The sequence below is a fragment of the Podarcis filfolensis genome (assembly GCF_964270895.1).
Source record: "Podarcis filfolensis genome assembly, chromosome: 2".
In the NCBI taxonomy this organism is placed as follows: Eukaryota; Metazoa; Chordata; class Lepidosauria; order Squamata; family Lacertidae; genus Podarcis; species Podarcis filfolensis.
Window position 1 is genome coordinate 13,210,714 of NC_139605.1, and position 19,795 is coordinate 13,230,508.

Consider the following 19,795-nt stretch of genomic DNA (forward strand, 5'->3'; position numbering starts at 1 on the left):
AAATGCCCATCTTCTTCCTTCCTTTCCCTCCTGCCTCCTTAGGTTTGTCATTCATTCATTCATTCATTCATTCATACACACATACTGCACCAATCTGGGCTGCCAGTCCTGCCTCCTTGCTACTTTGTGTGGAGGTTTGTTGGGAGGCTCCATATCTCACCACTCAGAGGCTGGAGCTCAGATCTTTCTCCTCCTGGTGCACTGAGCAAGTGCTGAATGAGTCATGACCTGAGCAGCTGTTCAACCTGTTATTTTGCTGTTTTGTCTCCAGTACATACTTATTTGTTTTCCATGTTTTTGTAGCTAGGGGAAGGCTAACAGGTATCCAGGGTGTAGCTCTCAGGGGAAGGGCAGCCAAGGGATGGATGGATGGAAAGACACGCGCGCGCACGCACACACACACACACAGAGCGCACAGCAAGAGTTGCGAAAGACAAGTTGCTTGTGCTTTTGACTGACAAGTGACATGCCCCATTTGTTGGTACAGGGTCAAATTGCAGCACACCTTCAAATTATGTGCAAGGGAACTGGAGAAGCACAAATCTCTTCACCCAAGAGCTCAGCCACCACAAGTATTGCCTGTCTTGAGTAGCCCAGGGGGACTTCCCCTGGACAAGACAATACATAGAGACTCCATAGAGTCAATGAAAAAGTTACCGTGCAGGATCCAGCTTCCTGAAGAAAATCTTCTAAAAGTCAAGTCCCCTTATGGCTGTAATATCTGTCATGGATGTTTCAGCTGGGATTCCTGCATTGAAAGGGGGTTGGACTAGATGACCCTTGGGTTCCTTTCCAACTCTATGATATATACTGAAAACGCATGAGAAATGCCCTCTGGGACCTAAGAGGGCTTGGGGGCAGGAATGGGTTAGACGCCCAGGGACTGGGGCTTCCATGCCCTTCACAGCTCAATGTCCGTCACGGAGAATAATGCATGCAAAATGACAAATATTTCTGCATAAGGTAATTTAATTTGAATAGTTTCTATAAGCTACATCATTCAGCTCTTTTGTGAGGCAAGTTCTGGAGCACTGTTGGCAAATAATTCTATTTTTCTTCCCAGCATAGAGTACACATAGCCCTGCACAATGAACACCGACGACTGCGCAGAGCGAAAGCTAACATTTTGTTTGCTAACAGATCTCCGGGGAAAGGAGGAAAGCAAGAGATATTTTAATCTTTTGCTTCCCTTGGGGATCCTGAAAGGAAGCCAAGAGCCTTTTCTGACCTTTGGCCTGTTTACCTGGGTGGTCCAAGGATGCCTGAGAGTGTTATGGCCTCGTGCAACACATGGGAAACTCCAAGTTTATTTTTCTGGATTACCTACTTTGGCTACTGCCTACCAGCTGCCAGCAGCTCCTTGTATCTTCCTTCAGAAGACCTTTCCCCTTTACAACATTGTGCTGTCTCTCCGATTGGGCCAGAAGGAGAACGAGTGGTTATGTAGACAGCTCCTCTAACCAATAAGAGCTCAAATATCAAGGTTCATGTAAGTACGGAGGTTGCGTTCCCAAGCTTGGGCCTTGGCCTCTCTGCGGCGAGCTTCTCGTTTCCCCACCGTCGCTGCTCTTTCCTTCCTGGGCCTCCGCTCTACGGGCCTCTCCACTGCACTGGAGTCATTAGCGTCAAAGTGGGTGACTTTGGGTCTGAGGTCACTGCTGAAGCCCAGGCCTTTCTGATCTCGCTTGAGGACAGTCTGGATCGGGAATTTGCGGCCAGTGCCCTCAGGCCCCAAGCCAGCTTCCTGATCCCAACCTCCCTTGACCATCAGCCGGAAGCCCACGTTGTTCTCTGGGATGTGGTAGCGTGTGGGGGGCAGTGGGTCGCGCCGGTTGAAGAGGTGAGCAGTGGAGCGCTCGTGCAACGCCACCGTGTCCTCGCTGTAGTGCGTCCGGCACACGGCACAGTAGTTCCTCTCGGCCGGTGGCTGCGGACTGGAGAACAAAGGAAAATTACACCGGAGAAAGGCAAGCCGCATTCACACAAACTGCGACTGTAGTAACCCTCAAAGAGCATCTTACAGGGGAAAGTGAGGAAGAAACACAAATACAGACTTCTCTTGAGAAAGGGAAAAAAGGGAGTGGCTACCCACTGTGTCTGTGCTGCCTGGATGAAAATATCATCATCGTCATTTATGAATCCTCTTTCCCACATTTACAAGCATACAGAAAAAACAATAAAAACAAAACAAACACCAATTGAGAGAAGTTTTAAAACAACACAAAAAGACCTGCCAAAAAAGTTGAAAAACATATTCATGTATGTGACAATGGCCGCAAGAGTTCTGGTAGCACAAAGATGGAAGACTGAAGAAACCCCAACTAAAGAATCATGGCAAGAAAAATTGATGGACTATGCAGAACTGGCAAAATTGACATATAAGCTATGGGACAAGGATAACTGTGACTTTAAGGATGAATGGGAACCTTTCACAAAGTATTTGAAGACGCAACAAAGCGAATTGGACTCCTTGGCAGGTTTTGAATTAACATCCACAATTATTTTTTTTTACTGATATTAATCAGCTAAACAGTTTGAGGATCTATACAACTTTGTAACATGCAGAAAATAGCAATATTAGGGAAACCAAAGACTGGAACTGAGGGAAGTCGGGGGGTGGGGTGGGGGGTGGGTTCTGGGGGGGGGGGAGGGAGGAAAAATGGGGGGGGGGGAATAAGGATATGTTTTTGGATAATATGTCTTGTTATAACTTTGAATAAAAAAATATAAACAAAAACACACACAAAAAAACCAACAACAACACAAATGCCAACCCAAGTCAAGAGGGTTAACTCCAACCAAGCTCTTCTAGTGATTTGGGGCCTAGATATGGGAAGAAGGATGTAGGGCCTGGATATCCTAGGAAGGGGGGTGAACGGTTTGTGGCAGGGGATGGTCTCTATAGCAGGGGTAGCCAATATGGTGCCCCTCCAGATGCTTTTGGACTCTAACTCCCATCAGCCCCAGCCATCAAGAACCACTGGATAAGGATACTGGGAGTTGGTATTCCAGCTACATATTGACTACTGCTGCTCTGGGAGATCTTTCCATGTTCACAACTGATGGTCAGTTGAAGTGTCTTAAGTGGATGGGAATCTCTTAAAACTGTGGCAGTTTTATTGGCAGGTATCTCTGGGTTTCTGGAACAGTCCGAAGCAGCATTTAAAAGCAAACCCATTCAGAGGCTTTCTTCTCCGGACAGTAACTGGATACAGTGGTACCTCGGGTTAAGAACTTAATTTGTTCTGGAGGTCTGTTCTTAACCTGAAACTGTTCTTAGCCTGAAGCACCACTTTAGCTAATGGGGCCTCCTGCTGCCGCCACGCCACCGCCGCTCGATTTCTGTTCTCATCCTGAAGCAAAGTTCTTAACCCGAGTTACTATTTCTGGGTTAGCGGAGTCTGTAACCTGAAGCGTATGTAACCCGAGGTACCACTGTATTTAGTTTATTACATTTATATCCTGCTCTTCCTCCCAAAGGAGCCCTAGCTGAATTCTCAGGAACAAGGAAGCTCACCTGGAGGGTTCCTCCTTCACCTGCGGCCTTTCACTCTCCCGTAGGGCGTCCACCACATCCTGGTGTCCTGCCTCCTCAGCCAAATCCATAGCATCCCGGCCTTGGGGCTCACAGACCCCTACCCAGGCAGCGCCGCGGCTCAGGAGATATCTCACAGCCTCCACCCGTCCAGCGTAAGCTGCACACATAATCGCCGTCCAGTAATAATCGTCTCTATAGTTCACATCACACCCTTCCTTCTCCGCCAGCGTCCGCAGAGATTTCAGGTCGCCATCCTGGGCGGCTTTCAGGAACTTGTTCCCTGTGCGGCTACTTGTCGGTCCCAGGCGGTTCTGGACGGGCTGAAGCTGTTGCGCAGGTCGGTGGCGTACGCAAGGCGCCTTTCGCTTCCTATGTGAGGGTCTCGCAGGATTAGCTGGAGCTTCCAAAAGGCTCTCATAGAAGCTGCGAGCTGCCTCTCCCGCTGTGTTCCCTTCCTCCTGGCCAGCAAGACGGGAGCCTCTGCAGCTTTTTTTCTGGACACGCCCATCTCTCCAGAGATCTGATTCCTCCTGGGCACGAGTAAAAGCAATCAGCTGAGGACCATGGTTCATGTTGGAAGAGGGTGGCTCTGGCTATAAAGCCAAAACCGCAACCTGGAACTTCGCAGCCTGTTGAAAGAAGAGTCAGAGAATTATGTGTTACACCAAGACCCATTTTTTGCTAAGTAATAAAGGCTGAATGTGTGCAGTGATTTCGCAGCAACTACCTAAGAATCCATGTTTCCAAAAAGTGAAATTTCTAGTGCATTTGGCTTGTGAAGACATGCTTTAAAGCATGCACACAAATGGCCGCTGAAATGACTGAAGCCAGAGAAATATGGCCAAGCAAGATTTCCAGTGGTTGGGTGGGGAGTCTTCAGTGCTCTGCACAGTTTCTTGCCCCACTCTATGACTGGCAAAACAAGAATAAGTTATGAAAAATAAAATAAAATGTAAATATTTGCTCCAGTTGTTTATCTGTAGAAAAACATAGGATTCCACTCTCTTTAAAAAAATAAATAAATCAGGTTTTTGTTGTTGTTGGATAAGTACATCTTGTATTCTGTGCTAGAAAGCCAAACTTTAATAAAAGCTCAGTTCAATGGCATGGTTTGGGCAACTGTTCCATTGTTTCATAAACCATGGTTTATGAAGCTGTGAATGAGTGCTTGGGCTGAGGGTTCCTCGCTTCACCTGTTTTGCCTTATATTAAACCAGTTAAATCAGTTCATGTTAAAGACAATACGCAATAGAAGATGAAGAGAAGAGGAATGAGCAGAGAGTGCTTTGGCCCATACACTCTTTTATTGTTTCACAAACCATGGTTTATGGAGCTTCAAACTTATCCAAACCACGCCAATAGCCCAAATCAAATTTGCACAAAACTGCTTATTTTGTATAGTTCATTTTGTTAGGCATGGCTAGGAAATGCAAAGAGTCAGGAAGAACAATGATGGATCTGCTCTCCAGCTACCTGAAATCCTGCTTAAGACTACTTTAACTTCTAAGCTGTCACCCACCAACATAATTTTAAGCCTGTTTTCATAAGCATAATGGCTAGAGACCGACTTTTTAAAACCCCCACAAAGATTCTCACGATGCTGAACACTACACCAGATACTGTGTTCTCTGTTGTTCAACCAGGTATCCTTAGTGTTACAGATCAGCAACTGCTTGAGTGTTACAGATCAAGCCCTGCTTGAGAGGCCACCTGAGAAAACTTGCAGAAGCAGGTTGGAGAGAATCACAGAATTGCAGAGTTGGAAGGGGAATCCCCAAGATCATCTAGTCCAACCCCCCCCCCCCCGCGGTGCAGGAATCTCAGCAGAAGCGTCCGTGACAGATGGGCCTCCAACCTCTGCTTCAAAGCCACCGAGGAAGAAGGAGAGACTGCCACCTCTCGCATTCAGCGTTTGGGAGGAAGCGCCGAAGAAATGAAACCAACTTTGGGAAAGACTTGCCGGAAATAAGACAGTCAGGCCCAGAGAAGCAGGAAGGGTGGCAGGAACGGGAAAACAGGGACCTGGGTGGCAGAATCTCTTGAGGATCTCAGGCCGCTCCCTCAACTCCAATCTTACCCTTGGCTGTGTATATACACCATGGGTAGGCAAACTAAGACCAGGGGGCTGGATTTGGCCCAATCACCTTCTAAATCCAGCCCGCGGATGGTCTGGGAATCAGCGTGTTTTTACGTGAGTAGAATGTGTCCTTTTATTTAAAATGCATCTCTGGGTTATTTGTGGGGCATAGGAATTCGTTCATTTCCCCTCCAAAATATAGTCCGGCCCCCCACAAGGTCTGAGGGACAGTGGACCGGCCCCTTGCTGAAAAAGGCTGCTGACCCCTGATATACACTGAGCACCTTCCCATCCGCAGCCTCCTGAGCCCTGGGAACTATAGTTCACACCCCACTGAACTACAATTCCCAGCACCCTTAAGATACGAGTTCCCAGGATTTGCGCGTTTGCTTTGAATGTATGTGGTGTGTACACATAAAAATGTGTACATTTTTAACCTAGAGATGCGAGGGGGGGGTGAACGTCGGGCCTTCTCCAGAGCTTCACCCAGATCCCTGGGCGAAGGAAATCAAGCCAAGGTCTCCCTCCACCCCCGAAGCAGGAATGGGGGGCGGGGTGGGGGGCTGCTCTCCCCCCCCCCCCACAGCCTCTGGGAAGCCCAACACAAGCCCTACTGACTCGGGCCTTTCCTTACCACCCAGGAAAACACTCACCCAGTTCTCCTTTACCGGAAATTCAGGCGGCGGGTCACTCTACCCTTTCCAAAACAATCTCTATGGCGCCGGTCACAGAGTTCTTGGCAAAGGCTTGTAACGCGCATGTGCCAAGCTGGGACGCCGGGGAAGGGGGGCGTAAGGCGCGCAGGCGTAGAAGCATATACCTTGGAGAAAGCTGGGTCTGTTTTAGCAGCAGCTGGCGAGCGGATAAAAAGTTGCTTGTTTACGCAGGGTTAAAGCAGTCTTCCCTGTACCTGACGCCTGCGCAGTGGGGTGTCCGAGGAAGCGCCCCGCTGTCGCAATGGAGACGCATGCGCTGTATGCTCCTAGGAGGTTTGAGGCGGCGGCTGTTCTTGTTCTCGCGGACTGCTGCCTGGCGCGCTTTCCCGCCTTTTCCGGCGCGAGGCGCAGTCACGTGCCAAGCGTTTTCGCGCAGCGGCCGTTAACGGTTAACGCAATTTGCATACTGCAGGCTCACTCATCCCTCATAGCTCCTGCTTTTTCTGGAGAGTAAGGTCTTTTTTTAAAAAAAGAAAAAAGAAAAGGGACCATATTAATGAAAATTAGAAAATAGGCACCATGCCCCACTAGACCTGTGAGAAAACAGCTTTCCCAAGCGACTTTTGAATGTGTTGGTTTTACATTTTATTTTTCAACAAGAATTTGCCCTTTTGCCCTCACGCTGTCTTGAGTGAGTGGAGAGGGGTGGGTGGGAATTAGTTGCTCATAACTTAATTTTACGGTGAGGCCTACGTCTGTTCAGAAATAATTCCTGCTGAATTCAAAGGATTTTGAATCCAGAAACAGGAGTTAGGATTACAGCCTTAGTCAGGTTCTGTATCTGTCGCAAACCCACTTTGTCAGAAAGGGGATGATACGCAAATAAACCCAATTAAGGCTGATCTATATACAGTGGTACCTTAATTGGGTTTATTTGCGTATTTGGGTACCTCAGGTTACATATGCTTCAGGTTACAGACTCCGCTAACCCAGAAATAGTGCTTCAGGTTAGGAACTTTGCTTCAGGTTGAGGACAGAAATTGTGCTCCGGCGGTGCGGCAGCAGCAGGAGGCCCCATTAGCTAACGTGGTGCTTCAGGTTAAGAACAGTTTCAGGTTAAGAATGGACCTCCGGAAGGAATTAGGTACTTAACCTGAGGTACCACTGTACACCCTTTTCTAGTGTTATCACCCTTAAAGTGTGTTTGTAGCAGGTAAAGAACGCCAAAGTTCCTTGCAACAAATGAACAGCAATCCAAACGGGGAGTGTCAGACCAAGGCAGCAAATTCTTCGGCACATACTAGGAAGGCGGGGTGGCATTTATTATTATTTGCTGTGCATGTGGATGCCAGGCTGGCGTAGCTGGGGTTGAAAACATGCGGCTTTGGATCCAGAGTCATAATTGCCTCAGCCTAAAACTACCAGCAACAGCTTCCCACCAAAATGGACAAAACGAGTCTCGGCTATGTCAAGCCACCCTCCTACCAGTGTTCACCCTCCTCACTAATACAGGCTGGCAGAGAGGTGGCTACATGCCATCCAGTTCCCCATGTCATCCATATTTGGGTGTATGGGTGTGGGTGCAGGATTGTACTTTTTTTAAAAAAAGACTCTTAAAAAGCATCCAACAGACCATTTCAGTAATCAAGATTTAGGCAGATATGTGGTAAAGGTAAAACTTAAAGCTGAACTAATTCAGACAAATGTTGAATTGAAATGAACCAAAATTATCAAACATGTTACAGTGATATTAACTATTAATTAAAGAAGGGTAAGGTGGTAGAATGCAACAATTTATATAAAACATTGACTGACACCCACACTTTCTGCACAATAACCGGAACTCAAGGCAGCTAACCATAAGAGAAAAATTTCAGTTACATAAGTTTTTTGTAAAAAGGCTGTGGTCACTGATGAAGGCACTGGTCGGAACAGAACTTCCCAAGTGACCTAAGTATTAGTCATTTGATTTAGGCTCAATTGTTACTATGCCAGTTATCTTGCCAAGTGGTTCAGAAGGGGAAAGGAAAGTTTGTCCTTGGAAAATCCAAATTTCCCCTTAATTGGTTATTATAAGCACTCTCATATAACTTGAACAATTGCCTAAAGTTACTTGTCCTCCTCCCTTTCCCCCTTTTCCCCCTTTTGTACCTGCCTCTTAGATTGTAAACCTGGGAGAAGTGGCTGTCATGCTTTATAAGCTGATCTGGCAACCATTTTTGCTGTAGAGTGAGGTAGAAAAATATTATATTTATATATAAAATAAATGCTGATCTTTATATATTTATATCCATTGAACAGGCATGGCTAATTAAGAGAAAACCTAAAATGACAGCCATGTTGAGAACGGGCACTGCAGACAGAATGAGTCGGCGAAGCAGCACCAGCATCAGGGATGGTAACTTACTGTGGATGGGAGGCCTGTACTGGATAGTGGGGAATGAATCTAGTTGCTCTTCATGTAGTCTGTGAATTATAGGGGGATCACCCACTTTCCTTTTGTGACTGCCCCTTTAGCTACAATTTTTAGAAAATTATGGGAGTGATATGACTAAAGTTGTGAGGGAGGATGTCAGGAGATGTGATTTTTGGATTTCATTGGTAACTCCCCCCCCAACTCTCCCATCCCCCAATTCAAGCACTGCCCTCATAGAAGTGACTTGGCCCCATCACTTCCAGTTGAAGAGAATTTTGGAGGCTTATGTTGAAATTGCAAGCTAAGCTAAACAGTTTTCTTTAACTTAATTTAAATTTTGAGTGGGAAGTGCCAGCACAATCCTATACATGTCTACTCTGATGTCATCCCTATAGGGTTCAATAGAACTTGCTCCTAGATGTAGCTATATAACTACAGCTCTAAATGTATTAAATATTTATATATGAAAACATTTGAGGATGGTGCTGCAACAACAACAACAAGCCAAGCTGCTTAAAAGAATGGCTACAGTTGGTGACTCTTGGGTTCCTAGGAAATCACAAGGTTGATCCCAAACTCAAAAGCCTAAAGTCTGTCCTGCACTTATTTAGTGAGTATTTTTAAATGTACATTAAAAGACATCAGCAAACCCATCAGGATTTTTCAGTTGGTCTGGACCTGCTGATAAATCCTGCATTAGGGCTGCAAACCTATATGCATTGACCTGGGAGTAAGTCCCATTGTACTCCATGGGACTAAATACAAGGAAACATGTTTTAGAGATTGCACTGTAAAGTAAATGATAACATATGCAGTACAGAAAGAAGCAAGCACTTTACTGCAGTTGCCCCATCTTGCCAGCAGGAGGACCCACACCTGCAAACTGCTGCAATCACCAAAGTTCCCCCAACCTTCCACCTCATCCCAGCGCCTCTGCCGTTGCCCCTTCATGTGCCACTTCTAATCTATGCCATAAATTATTGGAAGAGCTCCAATAAATTGAAGCATAGTTAGTATACAATGGCAATTTATATTGTATTGTAACTTACAGAGGTACTGAAATCTACAGGGTCAGTACTAAGACTGTTGGGCTAGAGCCTCATGCAGCCACGATGCTCACTGTACATGCTGGGGTAATTGGTATAATTTTCTTTTGGTGAATGTTGTATGCTGCCTGAAATTCTCTGCCCGCTTACTGGAGAGTAAAGGTAAAGGTACCCCTGCCCGTACGGGCCAGTCTTGACAGACTCTAGGGTTGTGCGCTCATCTCACTCTATAGGCCGGGAGCCAGCGCTGTCCGCAGACACTTCCGGGTCACGTGGCCAGCGTGACAAGCTGCATCTGGCGAGCCAGCGCAGCACATGGAATGCCGTTTACCTTCCCACTGGTAAGCGGTCCCTATTTATCTACTTGCACCCGGGGGTGCTTTCGAACTGCTAGGTTGGCAGGCGCTGGGACCGAACGACGGGAGCGCACCCCACCGCGGGGATTCGAACCGCCGACCATGCGATCGGCAAGTCCTAGGCGCTGAGGTTTTACCCACTTACTGGAGAATAAGTTGCACCAAATTCTTCCCTTAACTAAACAGGGAAACAAGCCACAGAGTGGCTGACTTAGTAGTAGAGAAAATTACAGAGGAGGAGGATGGGGACCTAGGCACCACCCACGTCACCTCCTAGGTGCTGGAGCCGGTCTAGGTTCCACAAGCCACCACTGGATCTTAGGGAGGTTGTGGATTGGCCTCATAAGTGCACCCACTCCCCATCTCTCCACAAGGCAGTTCACTGGCCGTGGACAGCGGGTGCAGTGTATGGGTGCTCTGTCGCTACGGTCAATGTATGCATCACTTTCTGGTCTCTCTTCTACAAACTCTTGTCTCCTGCTAAATATGCATTAATGAATGATGATGTCATTGTAAGCAAATGAGGAGGTACCACAGGTGGGAGACCTGGAAGAGTAGATCCCATATGTATGCTGATGACCAAAACCTCATGAGGATGGTTAAAATCTGAAGTTTTTAAGGTTTGATGTTTTACTGTGTTTTTAATATTCTTGTTGGGAGCCACCCAGAGTGGCTGGGGAAACCCAGGGGTATAAATTAAATTAATTAATAATAATAATAATAATAATAATAATAATAATAATAATAATAATAATAATGCTCAAGAGAGAAGACCAAATTGAGCGATTCACATCCTAAATTGTAGGATTTGGAATGGAAAAAATATTCCTCAAAGACTTTTAACAGAGGGGGTGGGGGATTAAAACGTCTTTGCTCTCTAATAGAGGCACATAGAGGACTTTCTTGGTTCTTTTTAGGGAGGGGCATACCTAACAGCGCCTATTATGTATTAAGAAAGCAGCTGGCTTATTTTCTTTTCCCTCCTTCCTTTTCTATAATTAAGCTTTTACTCAGTCCTTCCTTCGAGGATTGCATTCCAGAAATCTGAGCGCTTCATAAAAATAACAGCTAATGCTTGGCCCCACAATCCTGCTTTTTCTGCGCCTCCCACTTTTCCCTCTCGCTCGGTGGACGCACTTGCTCTCTTCCGCATATTTAATATGTATTTAAAATATGCGCTGCCTTCAGATAGGATCAGACCCACTTTGTTTTGCTTTCAATTCTCCTCCTCCCATGGGGTTATAATATATGTTCTCATCTGCTCGCTATCTCCACCCCACCGTCCGAGAAACCATTCCCCAGGCTATGCCCGCCTGCTTTTCAATCGGGGCCAATATGAGCGGCGGTGAGGATTTGCATCGGGCTAACGGCGCAGGAAGTCACGGTGATGCGCGCCTGATAGCCGCCCTTTTTTCCCTAGCTTTGTAAGAGAAAGCTGCAACTACCGCCTCAATTCTGAATCGGTACCTAGCTCGTGATAGGGTTTCTACAAGCCGTCTTTCCTGTACAAATCAAGTTTCTCGGAGTTCTGGGCTGCTATTTCAATTATGGCAATTTTATCTGACCAAGGAGGCTTCCGTCTCAAGCACTCATGACGATTCTTTAGGAACTCTCCTACTCCTGTCTCCTTTTAAATTGAAATATTATTTGATCATATTTACCATAATGCGTCCGTTATAGGTTAGCGCGGCATAGGCAAACTTTACATCCTTTCTACCTAGACGCCTCTCATTGATCGTCTGGGACCACTCCACCTACACATGTTCTTCTTAAAAGCGCAGCGGCTTAAAGGGCTTTTGGACTACAAATCCCAGTGTGCTCCGCGGCCCAGAACGTGCTTGCCATTTCCTTCGCGGCTGCACTCTAGGACTTGTAGTTTTGTCTATCTTGTTTGCTAACTCCAGCCTTATTCTGAAGTACTACTGTCCCGTGATGCTCTTTCATCAGTGAGAGTGGCGCGTGCGCGGTGGAAACTGGCAGAGGCCTTAGCGGTCCAAAGCTTGTTTGCACCCCGTGTTCCTCTCCTTGAGGGAATTGAGCCCCCTGAGGTGAGTTATTGAGGCATAGATTTAGGGGGTTACTCTGCAGAAAGTAGAGAGGAGGAATTTTAGGCAGCGGAGACGGCTCTGCAAGATTAAGGGAGGGCGTTTGGGAGCCTGCCATAGGCAAAAAAAGAAAGAAAACAAGAAAGCAAGGGGAGGAAGAGTTGTGTCGTTCTCACAATTCTGTGCAGAAGGGCAGGGCATGGGTAGAGGTTAAACTAGTCTGCAAAGGGATTTTTTACTAGTTCTAACAGAGAGAGAGAGATGGCGTTCAAGCAGAAGGGAACACGTTGGATTCTCCTCTAATACCGGTCTGCAGTCACGGAAATGAAAGGGTGTGTTTTCTTGAACAGGGTGCGCTGAAACTCTCTATGCCCAATGAAGTGCTTTGCATAAGAAGTGTTTTTATAAAGGAGCTATTTCCTGGTTAAACTGGAAGAGAAGGTGTGTTAGAAGGTTGTGAAAATGTGGCTGTTGATGCACCTTTTTTTTCTGTAGAGGACGGGAAGATGAGTAGCTCTGAGGAAGTGTCCTGGATTTCCTGGTTCTGTGGCTTGCGTGGCAATGAGTTCTTCTGTGAGGTGAGTTGGGATGAAGGCCTCAACAAACGTGTGTGTGGATTTTGTGAGAGAGGGGCTGGGAGGTAGGAGTTGGGATGCTGCCACCACTGTTCTCCATGCGTGGCAATGAATTCTTCTGTGAGGTGAGTTGGGATTAAGACCTCAGTATGTTTGCGTGTTAAAGCTATGGTTTCCCCAGTAGTGATGTATGGAAATGAGAGCTGGACCATAAAGAAGGCTGATTGGTGAAGAATTGATGCTTTTGAATTATGGTACTGGAGGAGACTCAAGAGTCTCCCATGGACTGCAAGAAGATCAAACCTCTCCATTCTTAAGAAAATCTGTCCTGAGTGCTCACTGGAAGGACAGATCCTGAAGCTGAGGCTCCAATACTTTGGCTACCTCATGAGAAGAGAAGACTCCCTGGAAAAGACCCTGATGTTGGGAAAGATGGAGGGCACAAGGAGAAGGGGATGACAGAGGATGAGATGGTTGGACAGGGTTCTCGAAGCCACCAGCATGAGTTTGACCAAACTGCGGGAGGCAGTGGAAGACAGGAGTGCCTGGCGTGCTCTGGTCCATGGGGTCACGAAGAGTCGGACACAACTAAACAACAACAATGTTTGCATGTAGTTTTAGTAAGAGGGGCTGGGAGCAAAATGGCATGATTCCCCTCCCCCCTACAAAAAAATATCCTAACTATGTAGTAGGAAGGGTGTTGGCAGTGAACAGGGACTCCTAGGTTTCTTGAGAGGACGAAGAGTTTTGTATATTAGTTGGAAGTTCATGGGAATCTTAGGAAGCTAGTTACTTGCATTGTAATGCTGTACTTGTCTACTCAGAAAAAACCCCAATGCCACTGAGTTCAATGGAGCTTACTTCCCAGTGAGTGAGTATAAGATGAGATGTGAAATAGGCCGAGGGGATCTGAGAAGTCAGAATAGGTCACTTGGTAAAGGCAATAGTTTATTTGGCTGATCTTGAGTCTGAGTATTTTTTATTTCTATTCTAGGTAGATGAAGATTACATCCAAGACAAGTTCAACCTGACTGGCCTCAATGAGCAAGTTCCCCACTATCGCCAGGCCTTGGATATGATCCTCGATTTGGAACCAGGTGAGAGATGGTTCTTTCTGTTTTACTGATTACATCTCAGACCACCTGACATTTGGGACTAAGAGTAAATGTGGTTAGTGGTCATAGGGTTATCCTAATGAGGGCACACTGCTACCCTAAAACATCTTGCATATTTTGGAATGACTAGACTTCAAGTTTCATTTTGTCGTGTAATAAGAATTTACATAGCATGGGTACAAGTTGTTTTTATTATTATTATTATTATTATTATTATTATTATTATTATTAGCGGCAAGGTGCTTCTGTTTATCCTGCAGGACTTGATCTCCTTCTGCAAGACCTGTAAGACAGAGCTATTCCGCCTGGCCTTCAGTTTGAATTAGCCTGATCCTCTGTTCCCTTTTCCCTTTCCTCTTCTATGAAGAAACCCTTTCTGGGACCCCACATTTAAATTCTTACCTGGTCTCCTCGTTGGCCCTAGTAGGACCAACTTGTCCAGTTAGCCCTGGTGATCATTTGATGTCTACTGACTGCCCCCCCATGACCCCTGAATTTTTGAATTTTATTGATATTGATGCTGTATTTTATGTTGTATTTTATGTTGTTTTGTGCTGTTTTTAAGTCATATTTTAATCAATGTTTTATATTTGCTGTTAGCCGCCCTGAGCCCAGTTTTTAAACTGGGAAGGGCGGGGTATAAATAAAAAATTATTATTAATTATTACTATTATTTATCTACATAAAGCACAGATCTCTGAAAGCCTGTCTGTCTGTGAGATTATTAATTTGAGACAACTTCCTGTTAAAAAATGGCAAACAAACCAAGAGAGGGCTAGTTAAATACTACTCTAAAAATATATTTTTTTGTATTCTGCTAAAACAAAATTGTGCATACTGCTCAGAATGACAAAATCCTCCTCTGATTTTCTACTCTAACATTAGTGCACATGGGGAATTGGAATTGAAGTTTCTGAGACTTCATTAAAAGCAGAGGTTAAGTATTTGCAAGGATGTAAATTATTGGAGCAGCTTGCCTTGGAAACCATACATTTTGGAAATCCTGATTATGTGTTCTTAATTAAATATTAATTAAATATTTTTAAATTTAATTTATATTCTGTCTTTCCATATGAAGCTGCCTATTTCATGTATCTGATAAATGGCATAGATGTCATTGGGTTGAACCCAGAAAAATCATTGCATGAGCAGAACTGCTTCCATTCACACAACAGAACCGCTCCCCCCCCCCACCGCAAATCTGTGTGGTTTGGTGGAACCGCTAGAGCAGGGAGTGGAGAGTTCAGTTGTGCAAGCAGTTGCTTTGTTAGATAAAACCCATAGTCTTATTAGAGAAGCCAAGATCAGAAACCTATAAATTATTCTGTACATCTGGCAAAATTAGTGAATATGTTTTGTCACTAAGTTGTACAGCTAGAATTTGGTGTGCTAGGAAAGGGAGTAAAAGACAGAGGCCGAGAGAGAATTGTACATGTGCAGTGCTAGCATTAGGTATAATGTGGTCTTAGAAATTGTTTGTATCAGACGATGCATCTTTCTACCCTTGCTTTTGACACTTGAGGTGTATAATTTTTTGATCCACCTTATTTCTGTGATCGTAAGGTGTTTTAAAATGTTGTTAATACTGTGTTTTAAGGTTGTAGCCTGCCCTGGGTCCTTAGGGTGAGGGCTGGGATTATGATGATCATTTGTTTCAGCAGTGGACTAGAGCACATGATGGGGAACCTTCATCTCTGTCAGAGTCTCTATGGCTCTCCTGTACTTTTCTTATATTAGCTCTTGACTTTTTTCTGTCCTCTTGTAGATGAGGAGCTTGAGGACAACCCTAACCAGAGTGACTTGATTGAACAGGCAGCTGAAATGCTCTACGGCCTCATCCATGCCCGCTACATCCTCACAAACCGTGGAATTGCCCAAATGGTGAATGTCTATGCTGTTGTATAAGCAGGTCACCCTGTAACTTATTTGCTAATGCTCTGATATAGCCACAGTGAGACCAGAGGCAATGAAGTCAAGAAGGGAAAGGCACTTTAACTTATACTATAATATCCTCTTGGCTGTTCTAAGTGGCCAGTGATAGACCCGATTTGGAACTCCTTAAAGGCTATTCTTGATGACCTCCTGCCCTAACCAATCTTACTTTGGAGTTGTCTTCCCACAACGTGGAGAGGAAGTCCTAATTTCCTTTGCAAACACTTTCTCTTTTCTAGCTTGAGAAATACCAGCAAGGAGACTTTGGTTACTGCCCCCGAGTTTATTGTGAGAACCAGCCCATGCTGCCCATTGGTGAGTTTGTGTACTGGGGAAGAGGTTTTTTAGGAGCTAATGGGAGGGGTCTAAAGTTGAATTGCATGTCAGAGTTCTTGAGTAGTGCAATAAAGATGTACTGAATTGGAGGGAATCCAGGAGGGCTGCAGGTAGGATCAAAACTTGAGGGTGGGTACTTGCACAAACAGGCTATTTCAGAATTTTTATTGTTGAATTATCTGTTTAAATGGCTTGAAAAGTGCTCATTTTAGAACTGCTAACACCAAGGTATGATGGTGGGTCTGAGCCCCAAAGCCACCTCTTTTTTGAACTATGCTTTCTTCTTCACTCCTAGGCTTATCTGATATCCCAGGGGAGGCCATGGTTAAACTTTACTGCCCTAAGTGCATGGATGTCTACACCCCCAAATCTTCCCGCCACCATCACACAGATGGGGCCTATTTTGGGACAGGCTTCCCCCACATGTTGTTTATGGTGCACCCTGAGTATCGGCCGAAACGACCTGCTAACCAATTTGTGCCCAGGTAAGACTGCTTCAAAAGATGTCAGGTGAAAATATTCCAGGAGAGTATTGGGATCACAGGTTTATCCTTCCTTGCTGCTAAATTCAGCCAACCAAATCCACATTTTCTCTTGTTACTTCCATTGGGTGCTTGCTACTCATATCCTTTCCAACCAACCTGCTTGAGGGCCAGCCATACCCAGCCATGAGGTCATCTCTCGCACATGCAGCCACAGCCACACATACTTTCACCAAGAAAATTCCAGCTTCCTGGCAAAAATATCTTCCTACCAGTAAGGAGACAGGATTTGCTGAAGGTTTCTACCACAAAGTAGAAACCTCAGGTATCCTTGGTGGTGAAAGAAAGCCTGAGAGCCGAACTGCCTTTTGACTGGGCCAGCACTGCTTAGCTGACCTTCCCAGGTTATTGCTACCCATTCCATCACTTGAATGGAGATACTGAGAAGGCTGAGATGCAGGCTGGCTCAAAAGTGGTATCCAGCTCTGTTCAGGTTGAGCTGGGCTGCTTGTCTCCCAATAGTTTGCATATGAAATAGGGTTGGGCAGTATCTGGTTTTCAGCATCATGATATAACACCAGCTAAACATTGCGATATACCGATATATCACAATGTCTGAAATAAGGATGGAACCATGTAGAAGCAAATGGGGTAATGTCCTGGCAACTGCTAGCTAGACAGAGAGAGGTGGAAAGGAAGAAGGACCCAAACCTTGTGTTGATTGCTGGATGAGGTGGAGTGGAGACTGAAAGCGGAAGGGTGAGATGCTGGAGAGGGAACCCTCCAGCCCCATATCCAGATAGTCATAAGGAGAAGCCTTAGACTCGCGATATTTCCGGGGTGGGGGGAGATACATTACTTCCCCATGGAGAAGAGGAGTAATAAAAGTACTCCCAAGGTCAGAGCCTATGCAGAAAGAAAAGAGACTAGTCACCCCATAAATAAGCAATTCATCCAGAGAAGTGACAATCCAGGGCAATTCATCCCATCTTCTCACATTCCCTTAACAACGCTCCCTCACATGCCAATTCCCCCACAAATTGTGACGTGGTCTGAAGTCCACAAAGAAACCATTTGCTTAATATTATTACTTTTTATTATTTTTTAATGGGGGGGGAATGATGAGAATCAGGTATGTGTCTGTGTTCCTTTCTGAAGAGAGCCAGGAGGCAGGCGAGCCCTTGCATTTGGAAGGCGAACTCCTTCCACACCTCCCTAGACAGAAAGAGGGAGAAGAAATAAGCTGGAACCTCAATTCTTGGATGAGATGGAGTGAGATGCTGAAGAGGAAAACCCTCCCCCCCCCCATCCATAGGGAGAAGCCTCTGCCTCCCTACACACAGCCTTGCAGGCAGTGCTGTGGGTGATGGGGTGGGCAGGGTGGTAGGCTGAGATGAGCCACAGGGAAGCAACTGGAGAGGGAAAGCAGCAAGTGGGCACTACAGTTATGGGGTGTGGGGCACCAAGGCTGGCACTGTCCTCCTCTTAGTGATGTGTTCCTAATGGGTTTGAAAATGAATGAAAGTTTATCCATACCTTTTACTGAAATACCTGGTAGCTGTTTGAGCTTTTCTTCCCTGAATCTTCCATTTCAACCCTTCACTTTTCTATTTCAGACTTTACGGATTCAAGATCCACCCTATGGCTTACCAGCTGCAGCTTCAGGCCGCCAGCAATTTTAAGAGCCCAGTCAAAACTATTCGTTGATCTTCTACATCCAGGTGCTCAGGGTCCTTCCCTGATAACTCCCTTTACCCCAGTCAGGGCTGCTCATACTTTGTTTTGATGAAGTCCCCTGCAGATTATTCTTTGTCACTCTCCAGCCTGATTTTTAGTCTCATTTCTGGTGTGTGGTTTAAATTAATAATAAACAATTTCTGTTAATTCCCAGAAACACAGACTGTGACAGAAAAATTCAATAACCAACTTGAATGTCATGATTTTGTGGGGCTTTTTTTCTTTTTAAAAAATAAAATACATTAAAAATGTAAAAGATGAGAATTTGATTTGTCTTTGTTCTGGGCAGGAGGATTGCATAAACTACTTTAAGGTTTTCTAAAATTAAGCGATATATAATTTTCACAAAATAGATAATAGATAGTGGGAAGAAAGTGGTGGGGAACATGGATCTGATTACACTTAAAATGCATCACAAGTTGGAGATGCTGAATTAATATGATAGAATCCCACCTCCTACATTATACGTGTTGACTTCTGTAGTGGACAACACACACATACTTTGATAACTCAGTGCTAAGGTGGGGAGGACATTTGAGCCAACCCCTTAATTATCACTGCGTATGGGGAAATACTGTGGTTAGAGAGGTTTGCTATAATTTACACCGAGCTTGGGATATTCATTGTGTTTAACTGAAAAGGGGAAATATCAGAAGTAATTTGGGCAACTGAGACTACATCCTTTAAGAGGATGGATCAGAATGAGGGAAATGTGCCTCAAAAGCACTTCAGGGAACTTCTAGTGTTGTTTGTCTTTATTTGTAGCCCATTTTATATGTGTGCTCTTCACTTGCTGAGTAGGAGCTGAATTCATAATTCAGAAACCACTAACTGTAGTCATACATAATTGTAACTCAGTATTTGCCTACAGTGTCCCCTCAGTAATTGTACACAGGATGAGTGTGGTCTGTTGAAGGTTTTCCAGTAGCCTCCACGCTCTGTGCAGTTTGCTGTTCTTCCCAGCATCTTTTTTTAGTGGTCCTACCCTGTAATGCTTTTATGTATTTTTAAAAACTGCTGCTACATGTGCACAAACTTGGTAGCATTCTGTGTTCACATCTGGCCAGAAATCCTAAGCAGTTTCTTCCTTCTCCCAACTTCTCTCCCCTTACACACTTGCACAGCTCACGCTGTTAGTGATCACTAGCTTTCTCCCAGCCCTAACCACCCCTCCCCATACCAGGCTGTATGTGAGGTGCACTGAATTTGCCATGGATGAAGAAGGCAGGCAATTCTCTTCATTTCCTGCAGTGCTGCACCTCACAATGACAATCCAATATGGGAAGTGGTGTCACAGGCCAGCACAGTTCTTTAGGGCAACATTTCATTTCCTGATGGATGGCACTTAGCGCTTTTTGCAGTCAAGTCAGCATGGAAACCTGGAGACCAGTCTTCACTTGGCTAAAAACAGAGACTCCAGCAGGTTCACACTCTCCAGAAAAGAAGTGGATTTCACCAAAGTGTCTAAACAACTTTCATTTCTC

General features: G+C 45.2%; 2 protein-coding genes across 9 annotated transcripts; one reads left to right on the plus strand and one right to left on the minus strand.

Annotated features, from left to right (window-relative positions):
- Nucleotides 1-951: 951 nt before the first annotated feature.
- Nucleotides 952-11,880, minus strand: GPANK1 (G-patch domain and ankyrin repeats 1). 4 transcript variants are annotated; one of them, XM_083602222.1, is made up of 3 exons: nt 11,751-11,880; nt 3,518-4,167; nt 952-1,934 (listed from the first exon to the last, which is right to left on the minus strand). In XM_083602222.1, the coding sequence occupies exons 2-3, from the start codon at nt 4,108-4,110 to the stop codon at nt 1,472-1,474; spliced, it is 1,056 nt and encodes a 351-aa protein (XP_083458348.1). In that variant the 5' UTR covers nt 4,111-4,167; nt 11,751-11,880; the 3' UTR covers nt 952-1,471. The 4 variants fall into 4 exon arrangements, with proteins under 4 accessions (XP_083458348.1, XP_083458347.1, XP_083458349.1 ...); XM_083602221.1 differs by lacking the exon at nt 11,751-11,880 and adding an exon at nt 6,269-6,593; XM_083602223.1 differs by lacking the exon at nt 11,751-11,880 and adding an exon at nt 6,436-6,570.
- Nucleotides 6,658-18,567, plus strand: CSNK2B (casein kinase 2 beta). Of its 5 annotated transcripts, none has more exons than XM_083602449.1 (8): nt 6,658-6,781; nt 8,573-8,669; nt 12,630-12,712; nt 13,704-13,806; nt 15,590-15,705; nt 15,996-16,071; nt 16,388-16,577; nt 18,191-18,567. In XM_083602449.1, exons 2-8 carry the CDS (start codon nt 8,600-8,602, stop codon nt 18,279-18,281), a joined length of 729 nt encoding a protein of 242 aa, XP_083458575.1. In that variant the 5' UTR covers nt 6,658-6,781; nt 8,573-8,599; the 3' UTR covers nt 18,282-18,567. The 5 variants fall into 5 exon arrangements, with proteins under 5 accessions (XP_083458575.1, XP_083458578.1, XP_083458576.1 ...); XM_083602452.1 differs by having other exon boundaries at nt 6,753-6,962; XM_083602450.1 differs by lacking the exon at nt 6,658-6,781 and adding an exon at nt 6,808-6,906.
- Nucleotides 18,568-19,795: the final 1,228 nt, after the last annotated feature.